This window comes from Talpa europaea (genome assembly GCF_964194135.1).
Source record: "Talpa europaea genome assembly, chromosome: 15".
In the NCBI taxonomy this organism is placed as follows: domain Eukaryota; kingdom Metazoa; phylum Chordata; class Mammalia; order Eulipotyphla; family Talpidae; genus Talpa; species Talpa europaea.
In genome coordinates, this window is record NC_140083.1 from 25,672,732 (window position 1) to 25,691,914 (window position 19,183).

Consider the following 19,183-nt stretch of genomic DNA (forward strand, 5'->3'; position numbering starts at 1 on the left):
CCAACCAGCGAGAGTGACAATGCCAAGCTCCTTCCTTGAGAGCTATTTTATATGGCCTGAGTAGTTATCATATCATTCCTGCTTTTACTGTATGCTAGTGCTATTTTAGGTTTTATGTATTATTCGGTATGATTGCATAGGTCATTTACAGGTTTCTGGGAATGCTCAAATTTTTTCCTATATAAATTAATAGTAATTATTTCTTCATTTTATGTCATTTCAGGTTATGAATGGTTTCACAGGAGTGGTCTAGGTGCAGATAGCAGAGAAAACTTGTATCTTAGACCTGTGTTGCCCTACTAATGTTGCAGAACCCTTGAGAGCAACAAGATGTGCTCTCAGAGTCATATCACTAGATTTTTTTAAAGTGTGTGCTTCTGTTTAGAGCAGGGTTTGCAAAATTTCTGGCTTAGAACAGATAGCAAATATTTTAGGCTGTCCAAGCCCCAAGCTACCTTTTACAGCTATTCAATTCTGCCACTGTAGTGAGAAAATAGCCAGAGACAATACATTCATAGATGGATGCAAATGTTTAAAACACAGGCTATGCGGTAGATTTAATCCATAGGTCATAGTGCCTCCTCCCAATTTAGATGCTCATTCAAAATACAGACACACCTATATAAATGTTCTGCCACTATGATTGACCACTTCTTAGCTGAGGAAGGTCACATCACTTCTGAGATTGCATTTATGATCATGCTGCCACCAAAGTCTGAAAGTAAATTTCATGGGTACCAAATCTCAAATCTCTTCCTCTTCCCAAGAAGACTTGCTCCTGTTCTAGCAGAGACCTTCTTTCTTGCAGTGAATCTATCACCTATCATCTGGAATGGCCAACCTGCCTCCTCTCCACTCATATCCCACCTTGGCCAATAACTGTGTTTCAGAGATGAGCTGGACACCTAAGTCAGAATAATTAAGGTCCCAGTGGAACATTTCTGGGAGAGCCAGGGAAGAAATTTTAAGTTGCCACCAGTCATAATGACCTGATGGCCAGAGACCCAAAGATAGAAAGAAAATTGAAGTCTTCATGGCCTCACTGGAGCTCATACAAGCAAATAGTTGTACCTTCCCTGAACTGGAAGACCATGTACACGCAAAAGACCTTTTATCAAAACATATGCTGGCAAAACTAAAGGTCCAGTGACAATGTTTTAGCAACAATTCAAAATAGCAAACAGGCATATGAAATCCCCAAAGTTTCCATATTGACATCTCACTTTTCCTCTTACTTATTAAAGTAATAGACACATCCTTCCAACTCCTTCACCCCAATTGATCTAATTCTATATCCTTTTTTTCCCATTTGCGCAAGACAAATCTGTGAGTAGTCTTTAAAACTCCTCTTTCATCTGACCCTCCACATTAGGTTAGTCAACAAGATCAACTTTCCTTCACCTTTCCATTTCTAATACACCCAAATTTCTTTTAAAACACTGTTCCTACTATATTTTAATCCTCATCACCGAGAATACAAATCCTCCAACATAACCCTATGTAGTCAATTTAATTTTATAATGGGCATGTTACCAGTCTCTCTACTTTGGATTTACCTTACTTCACACAATTCTCCAAATTTTATCATGAAAACACAAGGGCTCAGTTATCTGGCTCACACTACTTTGTCTACTCATCTTTCTTTTCCTTCCCTCTCTACCCTCATCACCAGCTTTACACTTTGCTCTTTTGGACACCATGCCTTTCTCCTCCTGAGCATTTTTTTCTAAATATTCCTCCCTTTGGCTCACCTTTAATAAGTTAATTCTTACTAATTCTTGAGGCATCAAGTGCCTACTCACTCTCCCTCCAAGTCTGAGTCAACCTCTTTGATACTCATTTAGAATCATAAACATGTCTCTAGTTTTGACAACTCATCTCCCCACCAGGCTCTAAGCTCCTTGAAAATATGGACTATATCTTCTGGGTCAGCACCCCCAATATTTAACATGGTTTCTGACTCAGCAAAGTACTGACAAAAGTTTGTTAGAGGAAAACAAGGATGACGTGAGCTTAAAGCATCCCACACTGATGCTTTATTGGGAACTAGCACATTTTTAGATAAGAATACCCTTAACACTTTTAAATCAAAGACCAATGCCTATTTGAGCTGATTTCCTAATTTCAAAATAAACCAAATTCAAATCCTTCTTCCAAATTTTGAATAAAATTATCATATTTTTACATTATAATGTATAGAAATGAGACTCGTTAGTGGTAAGCATATCTTTATTCTTTTCTTTCATTATTTCTAGCCTCTGAGGTTAAGTGCTCCGAAATACCCAAAAAAAAAAAAATTGACGTCACTAGTAAATATTGTTAAATCTTTTGGTTGACACACACATAAAATTATCTCATCATTTTTGGTTGCTTTCTTAATTTCCATTCATCTCCTTTTTCTAATATCAGCATTGATACACAATAGATATTAGTTTGTGAGGCGTTCCAATTGACTGGCAGCAACTATTATGACTTTCCAGGGGGAAATGTTCTTAAAATATAGACAATTTTTTTTAAGTAAACAAAAAGTAATAATACTTTACAAATTATTGAGTATTCTCAAGTAGAGAAATCTTTGATTTACATCAAAATATTATATGTAAAATAACTAGAGAAAATTTAAAAATTATAATAGAAGCAATGGAAAAGTAGGTTCTCAGAATTGATGGAGAAGGATGTAGCTTTAGAGTTTATGTCCAATTTTATTCAAATCTCCAAAAAGTAATGAAGGATGGGTTACAATTTTTAAAAGAAAGAAATCATTACTTAATTTCCCTTTACTCCTATCTAGGAAACTCTTTCTGAGCACACAAATTACTTGCAGACACACACAAAAAATTTCTTCAAATACAGTAAATATATTGCATACAAAGCATTTACTCTATTTTTATGTGTATTTCCAAAGACACTTAAAGATAAAACATTTCAGCTAAATTCTAGTTTATGTTTAAATTTTTATTCAAGTTTACAGAAGTTTTCAAAAGTAAAGTTCTTGTCAAATCTTATGATTTACAGAAAATCTTTTTGAACTTCATTTTCATAAATATGACAGAAAAAAATGTAAAGGAAAGCAATGTTAAGATTATGCTTAGTATTAAAAATAATTTTTAATTGAAATGTCATCCATGATTTACCTTAAATCTATAATGTCCAATTCAACATTAAAGTTACCAATTCTTTCAGACTTCAATTTGAAAAATAAGCCCACCACCCTCCCTAAAAGAGTAAGCTGTCAGAATTCAAATTTTAGGTATGCAAAGATGAGCTTATGGATATTTATTATGATGAGCACCTTTTTAGCAAGCAACCAGAATATATCCAGAATTTTTTAAAGCACCAAAAAGCTTCTTCCATAAATACAGTTGTAACTGGACAATTTCTTTCTTATAAATTGTCTTGATTTCATCTTAGAAGTTAACAATCATTTGCTCTTCTGGTTCTAATTCAAAAGGACATCAATCAAAACTATCTGAGATAGCAGTACCTCTGTTTTTTCTCCCAGAAATAGAAAGTTCATCCAAATTTGTCCAGAATCATCCCTCCTCCATTCCATAAAAGGAAAGCCCTGCATCATAAACACAAAAGGGGCAAAATCCAAAAACAAGCAAACCAATTAAAAAATGAGCAGAGCATCTGAATAGACATTTCCCCAAGGAATTCATGTAGCTGGCCAACAGGGACATGAAAAGATGATCAACACCACTAATCATCATGGAAATGAAAAGCAAAACCACAATGAGATATCATTTCACATCTGTCAGAATGACTGCCATTTAAAAAAGAGAAGTATTGGGGCCTCCCCGGTGGCGCAGCAGTTGAGCGCTGGGTTGCGAAGCTGCCCGCAGCCTCTGCAGCGCCAGTTCGATCCCCGGCTGCTCCCCTGCCACCGGAGGAGGGTCCCACATGGCGCGCAGACCTCTCCTGCCGCCCGCTGCTCCCCTCAGCAGTGTACTTCGGTCCTTCTGTCTGCTCTGTTCCCCGCTCTGGCTCTGGTGAATTCTCTCACCCTCCCGCGCTTCTGACTGTACCAATATCAGTGCTTGTATCAATACATAAATAAATAAATAAAATAAACTTTAAAAAAAAAAAAAGAGAAGTATTGGCAAGGCTGTGGAGAAAAGAGAACCCTGGATCACTGTTTGTGGGAATGTAAATTGCTATAGGTGCTATGGAAAACAGAATGAAGGTTTCTCAAAAACTTCAAATTGAACTACCATATGATCCAGCCATTCCCACATCTGGGTATTTATCTAAAGAAAACAAAAATACTAATTTGAAAAGATATATGCACCTCAATGCTCATTGCAGTATTATTTACAATAGTGCAAGATGTGGAAAAAACGAAGCTAAGTACCCATCAATAGACGAATGGATAAAGAAGAAGACGCAGTATGTTTGCATTTATATGTACAGACATACATACTTAAGTGCAAACACACAGTGGAATAATATGTAGAAATAAAAAAGATAGAAATCTTGCTACTTGCAACAACATGGGTGGACCTTGCAGATATTATGTTAAATGAAATAAGTCACAAAGACAAATACCACATGATTTCACTTATATGTGTAATCTAAGAAACAAAACAAAACTCACAAATACAGAGACCAAATTAAGGGTTACCAGAGGGGACAGGAGTTGGGGACAGGCGAAATAAGTGGAAAAGATCAAAATGTACAAATTTCCAGTTATAAAATTAATAAATCATAAGACTTGTAGTGTATGGGGTCTACAGGCAGTAAGATTGTATTGCAAATTTGAAAAATGGCTAAGAATAGATGGAAAATAGACTTATGGTGATCATTTCACATTATATACAAATGTCAGATCATTATGCTGTGCATCTGAAACTAATATAATGTTGTGTGTCACTTACCCTTCAATTAAAAAAAGAGGCTGGGAGGGGAAAATTCTCTTCACGTCAACTTCTCTCAATTTCACCACAGTTAGCTTACAGGAATGGCATATTTAGCCACACCTTCCCATCCATCCAATCTTCCCCCAGGAGAAATCCACTCTCTAGTCTATTGTTTAGTCCCAAAAATCCACTGCTGAGGCATGTTCAAGAAGGTCTTGAATTATTGGTTTCTTGTACTAATTTAAATTAATTCCAGAGTTGAGAGTCATCCTCCAAAAAAAATTGTTGTTTTCCTTTAATAAATTAAAACAGTATGACTCATTTTTCTTAACCCATCGGTAACTTAATCTGGTTTATTAAAATACTGGGTGAATTTTCACCTGAATATTCTAAAAATGTTCCAAGGAACAGATGTGTACTAGAGAAAACTAGGCTGCTATCCAACAAGAACCAAAGTGTTCCCTTTTTTAGGAGCTTGCCACTTGCTGTTAGTATTTAGTTATCAATAGGAGCAGAGTAAACATGCCAACTGAGAATAAGGTAATATGAAGAAATGAAGATTATGGTGACTGAGGTCAAAATGTCCCAGGTTCACATGGTTTATGGCATTGATTACCTCCTCTTCCACTGCATGTGTGGCAATGTGGCCATGGTCCACCTAGAACATTATTGTCTCAAAATGGTTAATTTTGTGAAAAATGTGATATGTTTTAAGGAAATAAACCCAAAAACCTAACCATCGAATTATGACCCATTTTGAGTTGGAAGAACTCCTGGGGAAATCATTAGAATCATACCTTGATTTTAAAGTGAAAGTCATTTTCCAATGTGATAAAAATAAAAAGTCAACTTCAGGGTCAGGGAGGGAGGTAGTTTTTTTTTTCTTTTGCAGGAAAGAAAAGGGAAGCAAGAAGTGTTAGTGTTTAAAAGTAATGTATTCTTTTTAGATAGGGAACCCCCAGAAAAATGTTAGCTCACCTCATTAAATTTTTCCAACAATCCCATGAAGACGATACCTATCCTCATTCTATAGGACAGGAAACAGAGGCTAAAGAGGTTCTAGTTATGCAATCAAAATTACATAATTAGCAAGGAATAGTTCTGGGTTTAGGTCTCTAAATCACATTTTTCCGAAAGTTCTTGTGGTCTTTTTATTTTTACCACCCTGTTGCTTGAAAAGCTCTAAAAGAATGTTTTCTAATCAGTTACAAAATGTATTACCAGGTTTAGATATTAATGTTGCATGTTGCCATAAGCACATGTGCTAAGCATACTCACTGTAAATTTTCACACTGCAGATTCTCACACTGCTAACACAAACACTTCCAAATGTTGGAAAATTTTAGTTCATATAGCTTCCCTAATCACAGAGCTGCTAGAACTGCTCTGAATCTGAACATACTCCAAAAAGAAAAAGGTTTGCCATTGAACAGAGAGACCATGAGTGTTCAGTAACAATATGCCCTGCCAGGCAGAACCAAAGAACCAAGGATTATTCACACTTGATGCACTGTAATTGGTTCTTTTACCCTGCACAAGGAAAGAAGTGCTCAGATTGGTCAGAAAGTCTTTTTCAAAATAAGCCTTCATGCACAGAGACCAAAGCAACAGAAAAGAAAGAGTAAGAACTGCTTAGGCAGTAAGACTAGGAAGTGCTGACCAAAAGGGTAGACAGAGATTAGAAGTTGAGATGGGGCACAGGTGGCAACAGAAGCAAGGACAGCAGATGCCAGCCACTAACTTCAATTGAAACAATTAGCAACAACATGAAGAGAAGAGAGATGGAAATAACCAAAATCCAAATCGTTCACCCTCTGGCCCAACACCCCCTACATCTACATGTATAACTATGCAGATTTTTAGGACACAGAGGACATTCTTCGTATTATCTCATTTGATTTTCACTCTGTGGTCAGCAGTTATCATTTTCACTCCTGACCAATTAATGGGCAGAGTTTTTGGGAGTAAAGCAGCTCAAGTATTTAGATAGTAAAATGGTAATTCCAAAACTACAGCTCTGGTCTTTATTTCAGCCTGATGTTCATTCCTGACACTTCCACTAGTATATATTTTAAAGAGAAGTGGAGGAATGTAAACTCCTTTTAGAATGAGTTTTTTTTTTTTTTTTTAAAGATGCTTATTAACTAGGAACTTAGAACCTCAGAATCATAGAGCATGTGTTACAGGGCAGGGAGAGGACACCCAAGTCCCCACAAACCTGCCTGCTCTAAATAGGTTCTGCTATCTGCCGCATCAACATAAAAACATATGAGACTTTAATGAAAAGGAGCTTTAATACAATTAGTAAACAATACAGGAAAGGCAAAGAATACAGTTTCTAAATTAAGCACCAATGCTACCCATCTCCTGGAAGATAAAAGTCCATCCAAACAGGATTGGCCTAGAGCATGGCCCGAAAGCCTGCCGCAAGTCAAAAGCACCTTTCAGTGGTGACCCAAGAAAAGGGTCAGAAACAACCAGACAAGTTTAGGAGGAAAAGAGCAAAATCAAAACTAATATAAAAGCTGTCATTGTCAATCTCCCCACGGGTCCCTCACCCACATCTGTGTCAACCAGTCCCAGTACCAAAAGGCAAGCGCAGTTTCTTCATGTGTCTCTCTGCTCCATGTGCCTCCTCCAGGTCTCTTTCTGGCTCTCCATCCTGCCTCCTTCCTTCTCAGTCTCCTCTGCAGCTTCTTTTTCTCCCTGCTCAGCTCCACCCTCCCTTGGGTAGGGCAGGAAACCTGCAAACCTCCCCCTTCCCTGGGGACACCCTGTTACACTTGCACCTATTCAAAAATCCACCCACCTGCCCAAAGGCACTTATGTTAATAGAGCCTCCTTCATCTGATAACATCACTCAAGGCTTCAGAATCACTAACAAACCTTTGTCTTTTCCTACTCTCAGCACCTAAACAAACATTTATATTTTACTACTAGCCTAAAGCCTACAAAATCTTCATGCATGTAAGTCAAGCTTCCTTAACAAAGCATTATTCAACAACAGTACAAACTAATAAAGACACTGATGACTGACTGAGACTCAGTTTAGGCATCAGTATCTATTCCAGTCATAAGCCTAAGGCAACCACATATCAGATTGTCAAAATCAGACTCCAACATCTGTCTACACATTAATGTTACAAAGAAGATAATATTGTTATACAAGATGGTGACAGATATTTCAATAGACTTCTAGAATTTCAACAGGCTCTCTACCTTTCAAAATCTCCTCCATGCCTCAATTTCATACAATCAATTTAAAGAGGATGTCATGATTGAACAAATGAAGAAGCCAAGCAGAATGAAATCAAAGAAATTAACTAAACTCATACTCAGAAGAGAGGGATTTTATCCTCAATTTTTTTTTTTAATCCAGGAATTCAGGCAACAGCTTTTTCTGCCTTTCCAAATGTCTGTAAAAATGCATTGATCTGAAAGTTTCCGGTGTAAAACACACCAATTTCTATTATTTAAATGAAATAGGAATTTATTACTGATAAGCTACTCCATAAACCGGCAGCATCTGCTGCACCTGGGGATGATAAAAATGCAGCATCTTGGGCCCACACTGGGCAAAATCTGCATTTTAACAGCCTCAAATGATTCACAGATAGACTGAAGTCTGGTAAGCATTGATCTAGAAACATACATAATCACAGACAGAAAGAGATCCCACAAGAGACCCAGTTCAAAAATGTCCCTTTAGGAAAGGCATAGGGAGATTCATCTGGTTCAAAGAAACTGTGAGTTTAAGCTGCACTTACAAAAAAAATTGAATGGCAAGTGTGCCTATCAAAGGATGAAGGCAAGGCAGGCAGGGGGGCAAGTTGTAAGAGTCCACAAGGTAGGTCTCAAGCCTTCTTGCTTGCCACAGGCATCATTAATATCCTATCAGGCATGTTTTTAAATGTAATCATGAGAAACTCTTAGAAATGGTTTCCATTTTTCATGTTGATGACATACAAGAAGGTTTGAAACTTGTTTCATCTTCTGATCAACATGGAGCAAAAACAGAGGATAGACTTTAAAGAAAAAGTGCAGACTCAAACTACAGTAGGCAAGTTCTGGCCACATATGAGTGTCTTCAAAAGATTTTTATTCAAATGGCAAAATCATTTTTTTATTTATTTTATTTTTTTCTTACCCTGTTGTTCATTTTGTACAGTATTTGATTTTTCCCCTCAGGTGTAGTTCTAGTAGTTCGATCATCATCATAGCACAAGTGATACATCACCATAGAAAATCATTTTCTTTGGTTAAATCAGTACATATTCCTATAAGAGTAGGTTAAAGTGTCAAACCTTACTTCTTCAATACAAACTCAGTGATAGTTCAGCACCATTTTTTCCCAATAAAATTACAAGAATATCCTCTCTATTTTAAATGAGGTTTACCAAGTGAATTCAGGTATATCCCTTTTTCACATCAGCTATAAATAATTGCCTCCCTCTAAAGGGCCTACTTCTGCAAATAAAAATGTCTTTTTGCCTGATTAAACTTCTTCATCATCTGAGAACTTTTCTTCTGCAAAGTTGTAGTTGGAAAATTTGTCATTAGAAGCTTGCTTTGTCAAAATGAGCTCTTTTCAATTGCTTTGGGGGAGCAGTCCTCTAGTTAATTATTTGGAGGAGGAGGGGAAAATTCTGTTCTAAAAGGAATACACTTGACAAAATATTTGGACCCAAGCATTCAAACTTAAAACATCTCTTGCAATCCAAGGCAGCAAGCTCAGTATTTATAATGCCTTTAAAAAACTGAAGAGGGGAAGGCAAATATGGTCAAAAGATACCTTCCAGAACAATGGGAATGTCCCCTGAGCAGCATCATAGCTGCCAGCACTATCTCAAGAACTTCTCCAAAAGGAACCCTGTACTCTATTGAGAATATAAAATGGTTCAGTCATTATAGAAAGCAATGTGGAAATTCCTCAAAGAATTAAAACAGAAATTCCATAAGATCCAGTTACCCAATTCTGGGTATTCACCTGAAATATTTTTTAAAAACCAACAAATTAAAGAGCTATTGGACCCCTATGTTCATTTTAGCATTATTTACAATAGCCAAGCACTGGGAAAAACCTAAGTGCTGGATAGAGAAGACAGTGTAATACTCAGCTTTAAAAAAAATGCTTAGTGAAATCAGACAGATGAAGAAAGACAAACCGTATGATTTCACTCATTACATGGTACACAGAGAAACATAGAAAATGAGTGAACAAAATAAAACTATAAGAACAAATTCATGGTTACCACAAGGGAAGGAAGAAAAAGGATGGACAATTAGGTAAAAAGAGTCAAATCTATGGTGAAGATAGATTTGGACTTTTATTTATTTATTTTTTAAAGATTGATTTATTTATGCATACAAGAGCTGGGGTACAGGCCAGAGATGTGGGAGGTGAGAGGACCCACCAAAGACAGAGTGGGGAGCAAAATAGGCAGATCCACTGAAATACACTGCTGAGGGGAGCAGCGGGCGAGACAGAAGAGGTCTGCCGCACCATATGGGTTTCTCCCTCGCTGGCCTGGGATGAACTTGTGCTGCAGAGGCTGTGGATTGCTTCGTAGTGCGGTGCTTAACCCCTTGCACCACCAGGGAGGCCCAGATTTGTACTTTCAGTGGTGAAATTACTGTAGTACATACTGCTGCTAGTTATAGTGATCCACACCTGAACCTTCTATGAGATTATAAGGCAATGTTAGTTCAATAAAATTATTTTAAAAATTAAAGATCAGTAAAATACTTATAAGAACCCCTTCTTCCAAATGGCTCTGTAAGGACAACTAAGAAAAGTAGTCAAGACTGTGACTATAATCTCTTAAAGAATCTGCTGCTGAAGACACAGTTTGCAGGGGTGTCACTTCCACATGCACTAACATTATAAAGAGTTAAATCTATCGACTCTCATTGCTAATGCAAGAGTTATCACAAACAGAAAAGAAAGCAGGGTAGACATGCTTTCACTGTGGAACAAATTGGAAATTAACAAAAACAAGATGTTTGCTTTTCCCAAAGTGCTTTCATTTATCTGCCTTTCTCAAAGACTAGTTTTATAATCTTGAGTTTATAATAGCAGCTCAATAACAATATGCTTTATAACAGTGTCCTAAACACTGATAGATTCAAACAAACAAACAAACAACAAAAGCTATGGTTTGCATCCTTTCAGGCTCTTTATAAAATACTTACAAGCAATTGAAAAAAAAAATGAAACTTCACACAGCTGCAAAAATTTTACTTGCCTTCTTCATCTTTAAAAATATATATTTTGCAAGCAGCAGACTTGTGAACTGCATTAAAAATTAATACCCAAAGAATTCCAAGTATGCAGAGTTATATGGATTTGCCACTCTTCCCACTGGATTTTTAAACAATGTTGAAACATGGCTGTTTGAAATACTTCAGTGCCATCATTTAACTCTGTTCAAAATGTCAAGAGCCATATTGCGCCCCAGTGGCCACTCTTCAGCAAATAACACATCCTTTGAAGTTAAAATACTCCTAAATGATGCCAAGTGAGAATTTCTACGTTAGTGCAGTCAAAGTTTTCTGCTTCTAAGAAATCAATAATCTCTGGAATCACAATTTGGGAAAAAATACTTTCATTATCAACACTCTTGAATTTTTCAGTTTCAAATATAAATACAGTCCTTTACCAGAGAGCAGCATTTTTTATACATTGTTTCTTAATTATGCCATAATCATAGCTTATAGTGATTTTGCTTTTTTCTCAACTTGTTGCTCCTTTGGAATCATCACACATTTATTATAATAAAATCAACAAAAATGAGGGGTAATCAGCAAAGATGGAGAGATCTGACAGAAACATTTTACTTGGCCCCAACACCTACCACACAGCTGCCATTCCAAAGGCACTTACGTGTGCTTCATTTCACCAATCATGTAATTTTGTCAGTCTCCTTGACTATAACTACATGCTGTGCCACATTTCGTACCCTGTCTCACTCTGTTATCACAAAATGCCCCAGCAAAGAAACCAAGAAACAAAAATTTACATGAAATTATCATAAGCAAATGGCATCTCCTTTGCCAATTAATAAGGTCTTTTAAAACAGATACCACAGCACTGTCCTCACAGCCTTCAAATAAGTACTTACATAATTTCACTAATACTACGATAAAAAGGAATCTGAATCTGGAGTTAGAATTTTTCAAATCTAGTCTGTTTTCCATATTAAGTTTTCAGACATGAGCTAATCAAAATCCCTCTCTCCACGTTCATCTTTAAAACCTTTCCTAGTAATTCAAATCTACAGCATCCTATGAACTACTCTAAAAATCTGATAGCGGCTTGTATGGGAGATCATGAAATAAATCATTTCAGCACTTTGTCTTCAAAATCCTCCTGAGTAGATAGCTCACTCAATTCTTTCCCATTTACCTGTAAAGAAAGATGACAATTGAACCCCAAACTGTAGCCCCAAAAGCTTCTAAAAGACAGAAACAAATGTAGATCTCCTATTCTAAGAAATCTTCACTGCCAGAGAAAACTGAGAAATGTGACTGAAAAAAATAAACTATCAGAGGCGACAAAACGAGAGGAAGAGAGATCAATAGAAATGTGATAATGTTGCATCTTGCTAGCATTAACTGCCTAGAAAATAGAGGCCAAAAAAAAAATATCTTTGAGTCAAAGGCCTCAATCCCTTTGACCAGTCAAGGCAAATCTGGTTAAGTGGAACACCTGCAAGGCAAACAACTGACCTGAACAATTAGGAAGGATGCATTTGGGAGAAGTATTCTAAAGCTTCCCCACATCTCAATAAGGTGTCAATGAGCACCAGACCAAGAAAAAGGCCAGGTCAAACCATCTGCCAAGGGTCCTAGGCACTGATGTTCTGGGAAAGCAAGCAACAGGAATCCCAGTAAAAGTTTTAAAATATGAGTGTCAATCAACATCAATATAAGTTCAAATGAAATTCTGATAAAGGATATGCGTCCAGCATTTTAAAAGTCTATCATTAGATTCATAGTTTCAAACACTTTACAGTACCTGCTAAAGTACAGGCTGAATGGACAGTGGATGTTTGTTGACAGCTGTTATTTATATTATGCATTATATACATAAGAAAGCCAAGTCTAGTCATATTCATAATTAATGAGTTATTGAATGTAGTCATTTATTCCTCAAAAGCACACACAAATCAAAGAAATCATCTAGCATTGTACATAATTATACCTGTAGTTATTCAAAATATTTTACCTTTTTCATGTCCCCTCCCTGCCCCCAAAAAAGGTAGGCAGTTCCTTATGCTATATTGTGTGTTCTTTGAACTAGGCTCTCAATATAGACAAGCATCCATAAAGAAGTCTTCACATCCAACATCCTACTTGTCCTGTCCATTAAGGCTGCCACACTTGAGACTCTTGTGAGGTGATTAAAGAACCCAAAGCTGATGTAATACCTTAGCTTCCAAGAAAAAAAAATCAAAATTTTAAAGAATGAATGTAACTATGTTAAAAGCACTTTGAGAAAGAATTATAAAGTTATAATAAAGCAGGTTTATCAACCACAGATTTTTCAGAGCACATTCAGGGTAAATTTTGTCCTTTCCTAATATAATGAAGGTGCTTGTTTTAGAAAAAAAAAATGCTGTTCATCTATGATAAACAGCTGCACTATCACGGCATTTTAAGCAAGTGCTTTTAGTGGGCTGAACAGTAACAAGGAGATTAGGAAGACAAACTGTGCTCTTAACTCATGTCGGAATCCAAAAGGTTATTTGTAGCTATTTAAGAAATATAGCAGTAGGGAATTCACATTACCAAAGGAACACATTAGCACTGAAAGGCTAAGTGCAGATGACAAGATAATATAAATTAATCATCAAACAAATATATATATACACATACATCACATGCACGTGCATGCCTACATGTGTGCGCACACACACACGCACACATATGTACACACATATATGGAGGCAACTAAGAGACAGATGGCCAGTAAGCAATTTTCCCTATGGCATTTGAACACATCCGTTAAGTGCTTATATTTAGGTTATTTGCTAGGATAAAACCCCATGTGACAGGATCAGTAGCGGTAAGGTAAAGTGGTCCATACTGGTTTCACCTAATTTTAGTTTTAATTTACCATTAAGAGAGGGACTTGATCAAACAGCAAAATGAACCTTTCCAAATATATTTGATTAAAGAATCAAAACTTAACTAGAAAATAAAATGCCACATAAAATATTTAATAACCTATAAATTTCATCCACTTTCATTTTTTTCAGTGTACTATAAACTAAAAAGGAAATCAGAATAAAATATTTTAGTACACACTGGCTTCTTCCAATAATGACCTGAAGAAAACAACCTTTGATGCGAAGCAAACTTCTCCCTTATTTACTTTGATTTTATAGTAATTCTTTTGAAACATGTTTTTACTAAATACACAGCATACTGTCAATGGTTGAACATACTAGAATTTAAGATAAGAATCCCAGATTGGTCTCAAGCATGTCTATTAGAGAGAACTTTTTAGAGGGATGATTGATCCTTTTACAAGAGATTCTTATCATGCTGGGTCAAAATTTCAAACTAACAACAACATTAAAAGACCAAGCACAAGGAACAACTGAATATCCTCAGGAAAAAACAGGTTTAAAAAAAGTCAATATGCCTTAAATAGTCACTCCATTTTAAATACTGGCAATCAAAATCTTTATGACTTGAAGGATATAATCTTAACTAATATTTCTGTTTAAAAAGTGAGATTTACATTTACACCCAAAAGAACAACTAAAGTAGTATTTCTGCTTAAAAAGTGAGATTGACATTTATACCCAAAAGAACAACTAAAGCAGGACAGGCTCTTTACCAAGTGGGGGTAGTATTGATTCTTTGTCTCTGCTGTGTACTTGTTTCTCCCCATTTCACACAATTACTGCACAAAAAATAGCTAAGAAACCTACAGGTAATGTTAATGATCAGGGTTGTGTTTGTCAATGCAAAATGGGAAGAGAAATTCAAAGCAGCTATAAACCCATTTTCCACTTTCAAAAAGTCAAATGATATATTTTTAAAATGTATTATTTACTCATATGTGAATAAAACATATGTAGAAATTACTTGTTATCTAGAACACCATTAGTTAGGTGATAGGTGCAAAATGAAATCAGACCTTGAAACAACAATTATAGTTTATTTTTGTTGCCTTGAAGTAAACTGACTCCCCTCTTAGTGAACAGTATTTTTAAGGGGGGTAGAGGGAAAATGATGCAATGCCATCTTTAACAAATATACAAGAGAATTTGGAGTCAGCAAATTCTCAACAACAATTTCTCCTGAAAATGAGAGGGTCCTTCAGGAAGACACATGCAACATGATTTAAAATTTAGCAAGGACTGCATATTTATAATTCCAATTTTACTCCAATCACAGTTTAGAATTCAATAGTCACTACCAGATTGAAGACCAGAGAAAGGGGGGGGGAGGGGTAAAGTTATAACCATATATGGTTTTTTATCAGACACTGTGAATTCTACTCTTCTACTGTTTGTTTCAGCATATCACAGCCATATTCTTAAGTATAACACAGAAAACACTTGTAAAATATTAAATGTGACCATAGGGAAATTGATTTTGCTTTAAGAAAGTTTTGGATTACCACTTAATCTCAACCAAACTACATCAAATACGGAAAGCAATGATATATATATATATCATTTATAAAGTAAACTCGATCACTGTATTTAAAAGAAATGATAACTTTGAGAAGTACCACAGCAATAATGTTTAAGCTACAGCAATATAAAGCCCTCCTAAAGTAAATGCCAAATTCTTCAGCTGAAATGCAGTCTTGATTTAGTTAGGCAAATCAAGCATAAGAGCCATCTCCCTCCTTGAGAACTGCTCTTTTCACTTGCAGTCCAGGCCTCTCCTTACAAAACTGTATTTCACAAAGGTTCCTGGGAGGCAGTGGGATCCACAGATGTAGTTTAAACAAAGTTTTAAACTTGAATCTTTGTAGTCCAAAATTTAGTAGTGGAAATACACACTTATCATCATCCTACATTTTCCACTTGACTCTCAGCTCTCTTTCTCCCCTTTACACACCAGTGAATTAGGAAGAAAGTATATCTGAACAGTCATAATTTTTTTTTTTTTTTTAATTTTTTTTTTTTTTTTATAGAGGCATGCTTTATTTATTTATTTGTTTGTTTGTTTTGTTTATACATGCACTGGGTACAGTCAGAAGCGCGGGAGGGTGAGAGAATTCACCAGAGCCAGAGCTGGGAGCAGAGCAGGCAGAAGGACCGAAGTACACCGCTGAGGGGAGCAGCGGGCGGCAGGAGAGGTCTGCGCGCCATGTGGGACCCTCCTCCGGTGGCCGGGGAGCAGCCGGGGATCGAACCGGCGCTGCAGAGGCCGCGGGCAGCTTCGCAACCCAGCGCTCAACCGCTGCGCCACCGGGGAGGCCCTGAACAGTCATAATTTATAGTGAATTTTTGGCACTGAATCAACTGCACATGCTACGCAGACACCAACTCAGTTCCATGCTCCTATTAACATGTACTTCATAATTTCTAGGACACATAAAAACCAAGTTTGACACTTGCAAGAGTTCATACTCTTAAAAGCATGTGATTGCATATGTAGTTTACTAAGAAGAAAATCATGGTAAAATATACTTTTTAAATTGTTAGTAAAGTGCAACTTATTTAATAGGCCCTCAACATCAAATTGGTATGTAATATCCAAACATCATCTGTAGCATGAAATCAATTGGATGAGTGGGCAAATCATATTAAATTCATCAATGTAGCCAGGTAGAAGTCAACACTCTTGACACTTCATTGGATCTATAGCATTTTATAACTTAGAGCTGCCAACCATTACAGCACAACTGATTCATCATCACTCTCACACTATTCTAAAGTCACAAAGCCCTAACATTTCTGACTAATAAGCACTGAACCTACCATATATGCAACAGTAGTTTAGTTCCAGCCTTAACCTTCACAGGCCAATTTGTTCTGACATGTACTTTATATAAAAAACTAGACAGCAATAAGGAATAGCATAGAATAGGAGTGCCTGATTTATCTGTGTTCTCCAATAGAGCGACAGTGTTACAGTAAGTTACTTATTTTATGTTCTATATTCTTGGTTTAAATACCTATTATTCAAACTGTCCCCAGCAGAGCCAGACTCACCCATCTTTGGAATCAAAAGCTTTTTATTCCAATAGCCTAGAAATAGCAGGTGCACAGTAACACAGAATTGGAGGGAACAGAAACAGCTCACTATACTAATACACACAGAAGATTTCTTTCTCAGAGCATGTACATTAATTGCTGAAATCTGTACACTGTTTAAAAGTTGAGGGAAAGTTTATGAATAACAGTGAGTTCCTAACACTAGTCTCTAATAGGCACTACATAAAGTGTCTTAAGAAGGGTTCATGGGATGTTCTTGCACCCATTTTCAAGGGATTTTATAGCAGATGTGGGTGTAAACCAAGATTTGCTGATTTAAGGCATACATCCTTGAACATGCTTTTAGCCGGAGAGCAGGCACGCTGGAGAATACAGAATACGGCTAATTACCACGGGAGAAAATTCTGCCTACACCTGGCGGCACTATCAACCACTTTGCTCAAGTTCACTCACTGCCTCGCCCTGACCCTGGGGATCCATCCACTTTCCACTGCCCAGAGAGGCTGTTGAAAAGCTGTCAAAGTAAATCTGTGCTAACTTTTTGGATGGTTTAATTTCAATGGAGCATGAAACACCCCAGGATGGTTAATAAGTTTAGCCAGGCATGCTGTTCTCCCTAATATATTTTAATTATGCATCTGTTTTAATTGTAATCAGATTAAGTCACCGAAAAGGCACAAATTGGAATTTTCCTTAATGGCTATTGGAGCTTTTCATCAGTTTCCAAACACTCACAACGTTTAAAAAATAGTAGAGACATAAGGACAACTGTAACATTTTCCAGAAATCAATGCAGTTTCTTGGACAACACAGTTCAGTTCTCATTAGCCACCCAAACTAAAGCAAATGCAAAAGACAACTTCAGTCTCTAGGGGCGTCTTCTTCCCCAATTAGCACAAAAGAGTCGCTAAAGTCTAATGCAAAACTCCCAAACAGAAATGAAAGCCCAGGCTTTTAGAAAGTACTAACTCCAGAGATGGCTGGAGTGGAAGGGGACAGAGACGGGGTGAGCAGAGAACCCCAGAGCGACCCCCAGCAGCAACATCTTGGTCCAAGAACAGTACACGTCAAAAGGGAAAGCTGAAGCCGAATAAGATCTCTCTCTTTCCACTCTTTTGGCAACTGTCAGACGCGCGTTTCACCTCGGGAAATAAAAGTGTCCCATCAATAAAAGGAAATGTTCAGGGATGATCTATTAGGGCCCGGGGAGCGGCTTCCTTCCAGCCCAGACGTGAAATCACTTAATACGCTTTTGTGGCACCAAGGAATACCAAAGACTATTTTTTAAAGTGCGTTCATTCAGCACTTTCCCAAACTGCCTTGATTTTCGCTAAGAAACTTAAGCGTCTGCCAACAGCCCAGAAGCAAGGGCGAGACAACCTGCTGCAAACTAGGAGTGGAAACTCCCTCCGCCCGCCCAGCGCGTTCGCGCCCCGGGTGTTTGTTTTAGGTGTGGATGTTTCCGCGTCCGCTACACCTGCAGGGGCAGGAGCATTTCCTCCCAGAGGCACCCCGAGATTTAAAGCGGGAAGCTCCAGAGTCAGCGCCAAGTCCCCACACAGCCCGTCTCCTCTTCCTCTCGCCCGCTTACCTGTCATCGTAGCAGAAATCCGCGCTCAGGGTGTTGAGATACAAGGCGAGCCCCAGAGCGCTGCTCACCAACTCAGCAATCATCTCTCCACCGCCTTCCCTCCGGCTCGGCTCCCAGAGCGAGGGCAGCAGCGGCAACAAAAAACAGAAGCATCAATCCCCACCTTCTGGCGCCTTCTCCTCCCGGCTTCACTTTTCACTCGCTTCCACGCCCTCCCTCGGCTCCCCCCCGCGGGTCCCTGGAATCCAAGGCTCTCCTCCTGGAGCCCGTGTCCGCAGCTCCTGCGTCCTCCCCGGGTGCGGGCTCACACCGCGCTCCCCATGCCCGGCGCCCGCGAGCGGCGAGCGGCGTTCGGGCTCCGCGCCCCCCGGCGGATGCGCAGGGCTGGTCCTTGCGCGGCTCGCGGTCCCCACCCTAACCCATGGCAGTGCTGGGCGTCCTAGGTGAGCAGTGGGACTCGGAGGTGGAAGAGCGCGGGATGGGGACAGAGGGACTGGACCGAGCCGGGCTCTGGGACCAGCTGGAGGGAGGGAGAGAAAGAGGAG

General features: G+C 38.0%; 1 protein-coding gene across 1 annotated transcript in view; it reads right to left on the reverse strand.

Annotated features, from left to right (window-relative positions):
* The window catches only part of TMTC2 (transmembrane O-mannosyltransferase targeting cadherins 2), a gene marked incomplete at both ends in the record, with an annotated part of 369,620 nt that extends 350,899 nt beyond the window's left edge, over nt 1-18,721 (reverse strand). Inside the window, one exon of the mRNA XM_084254525.1 lies at nt 18,639-18,721. Within this exon, the coding sequence (XP_084110651.1) occupies nt 18,639-18,721 (83 nt within the window). The remainder of the gene's footprint in view (nt 1-18,638) is intronic.
* Nucleotides 18,722-19,183: the final 462 nt, after the last annotated feature.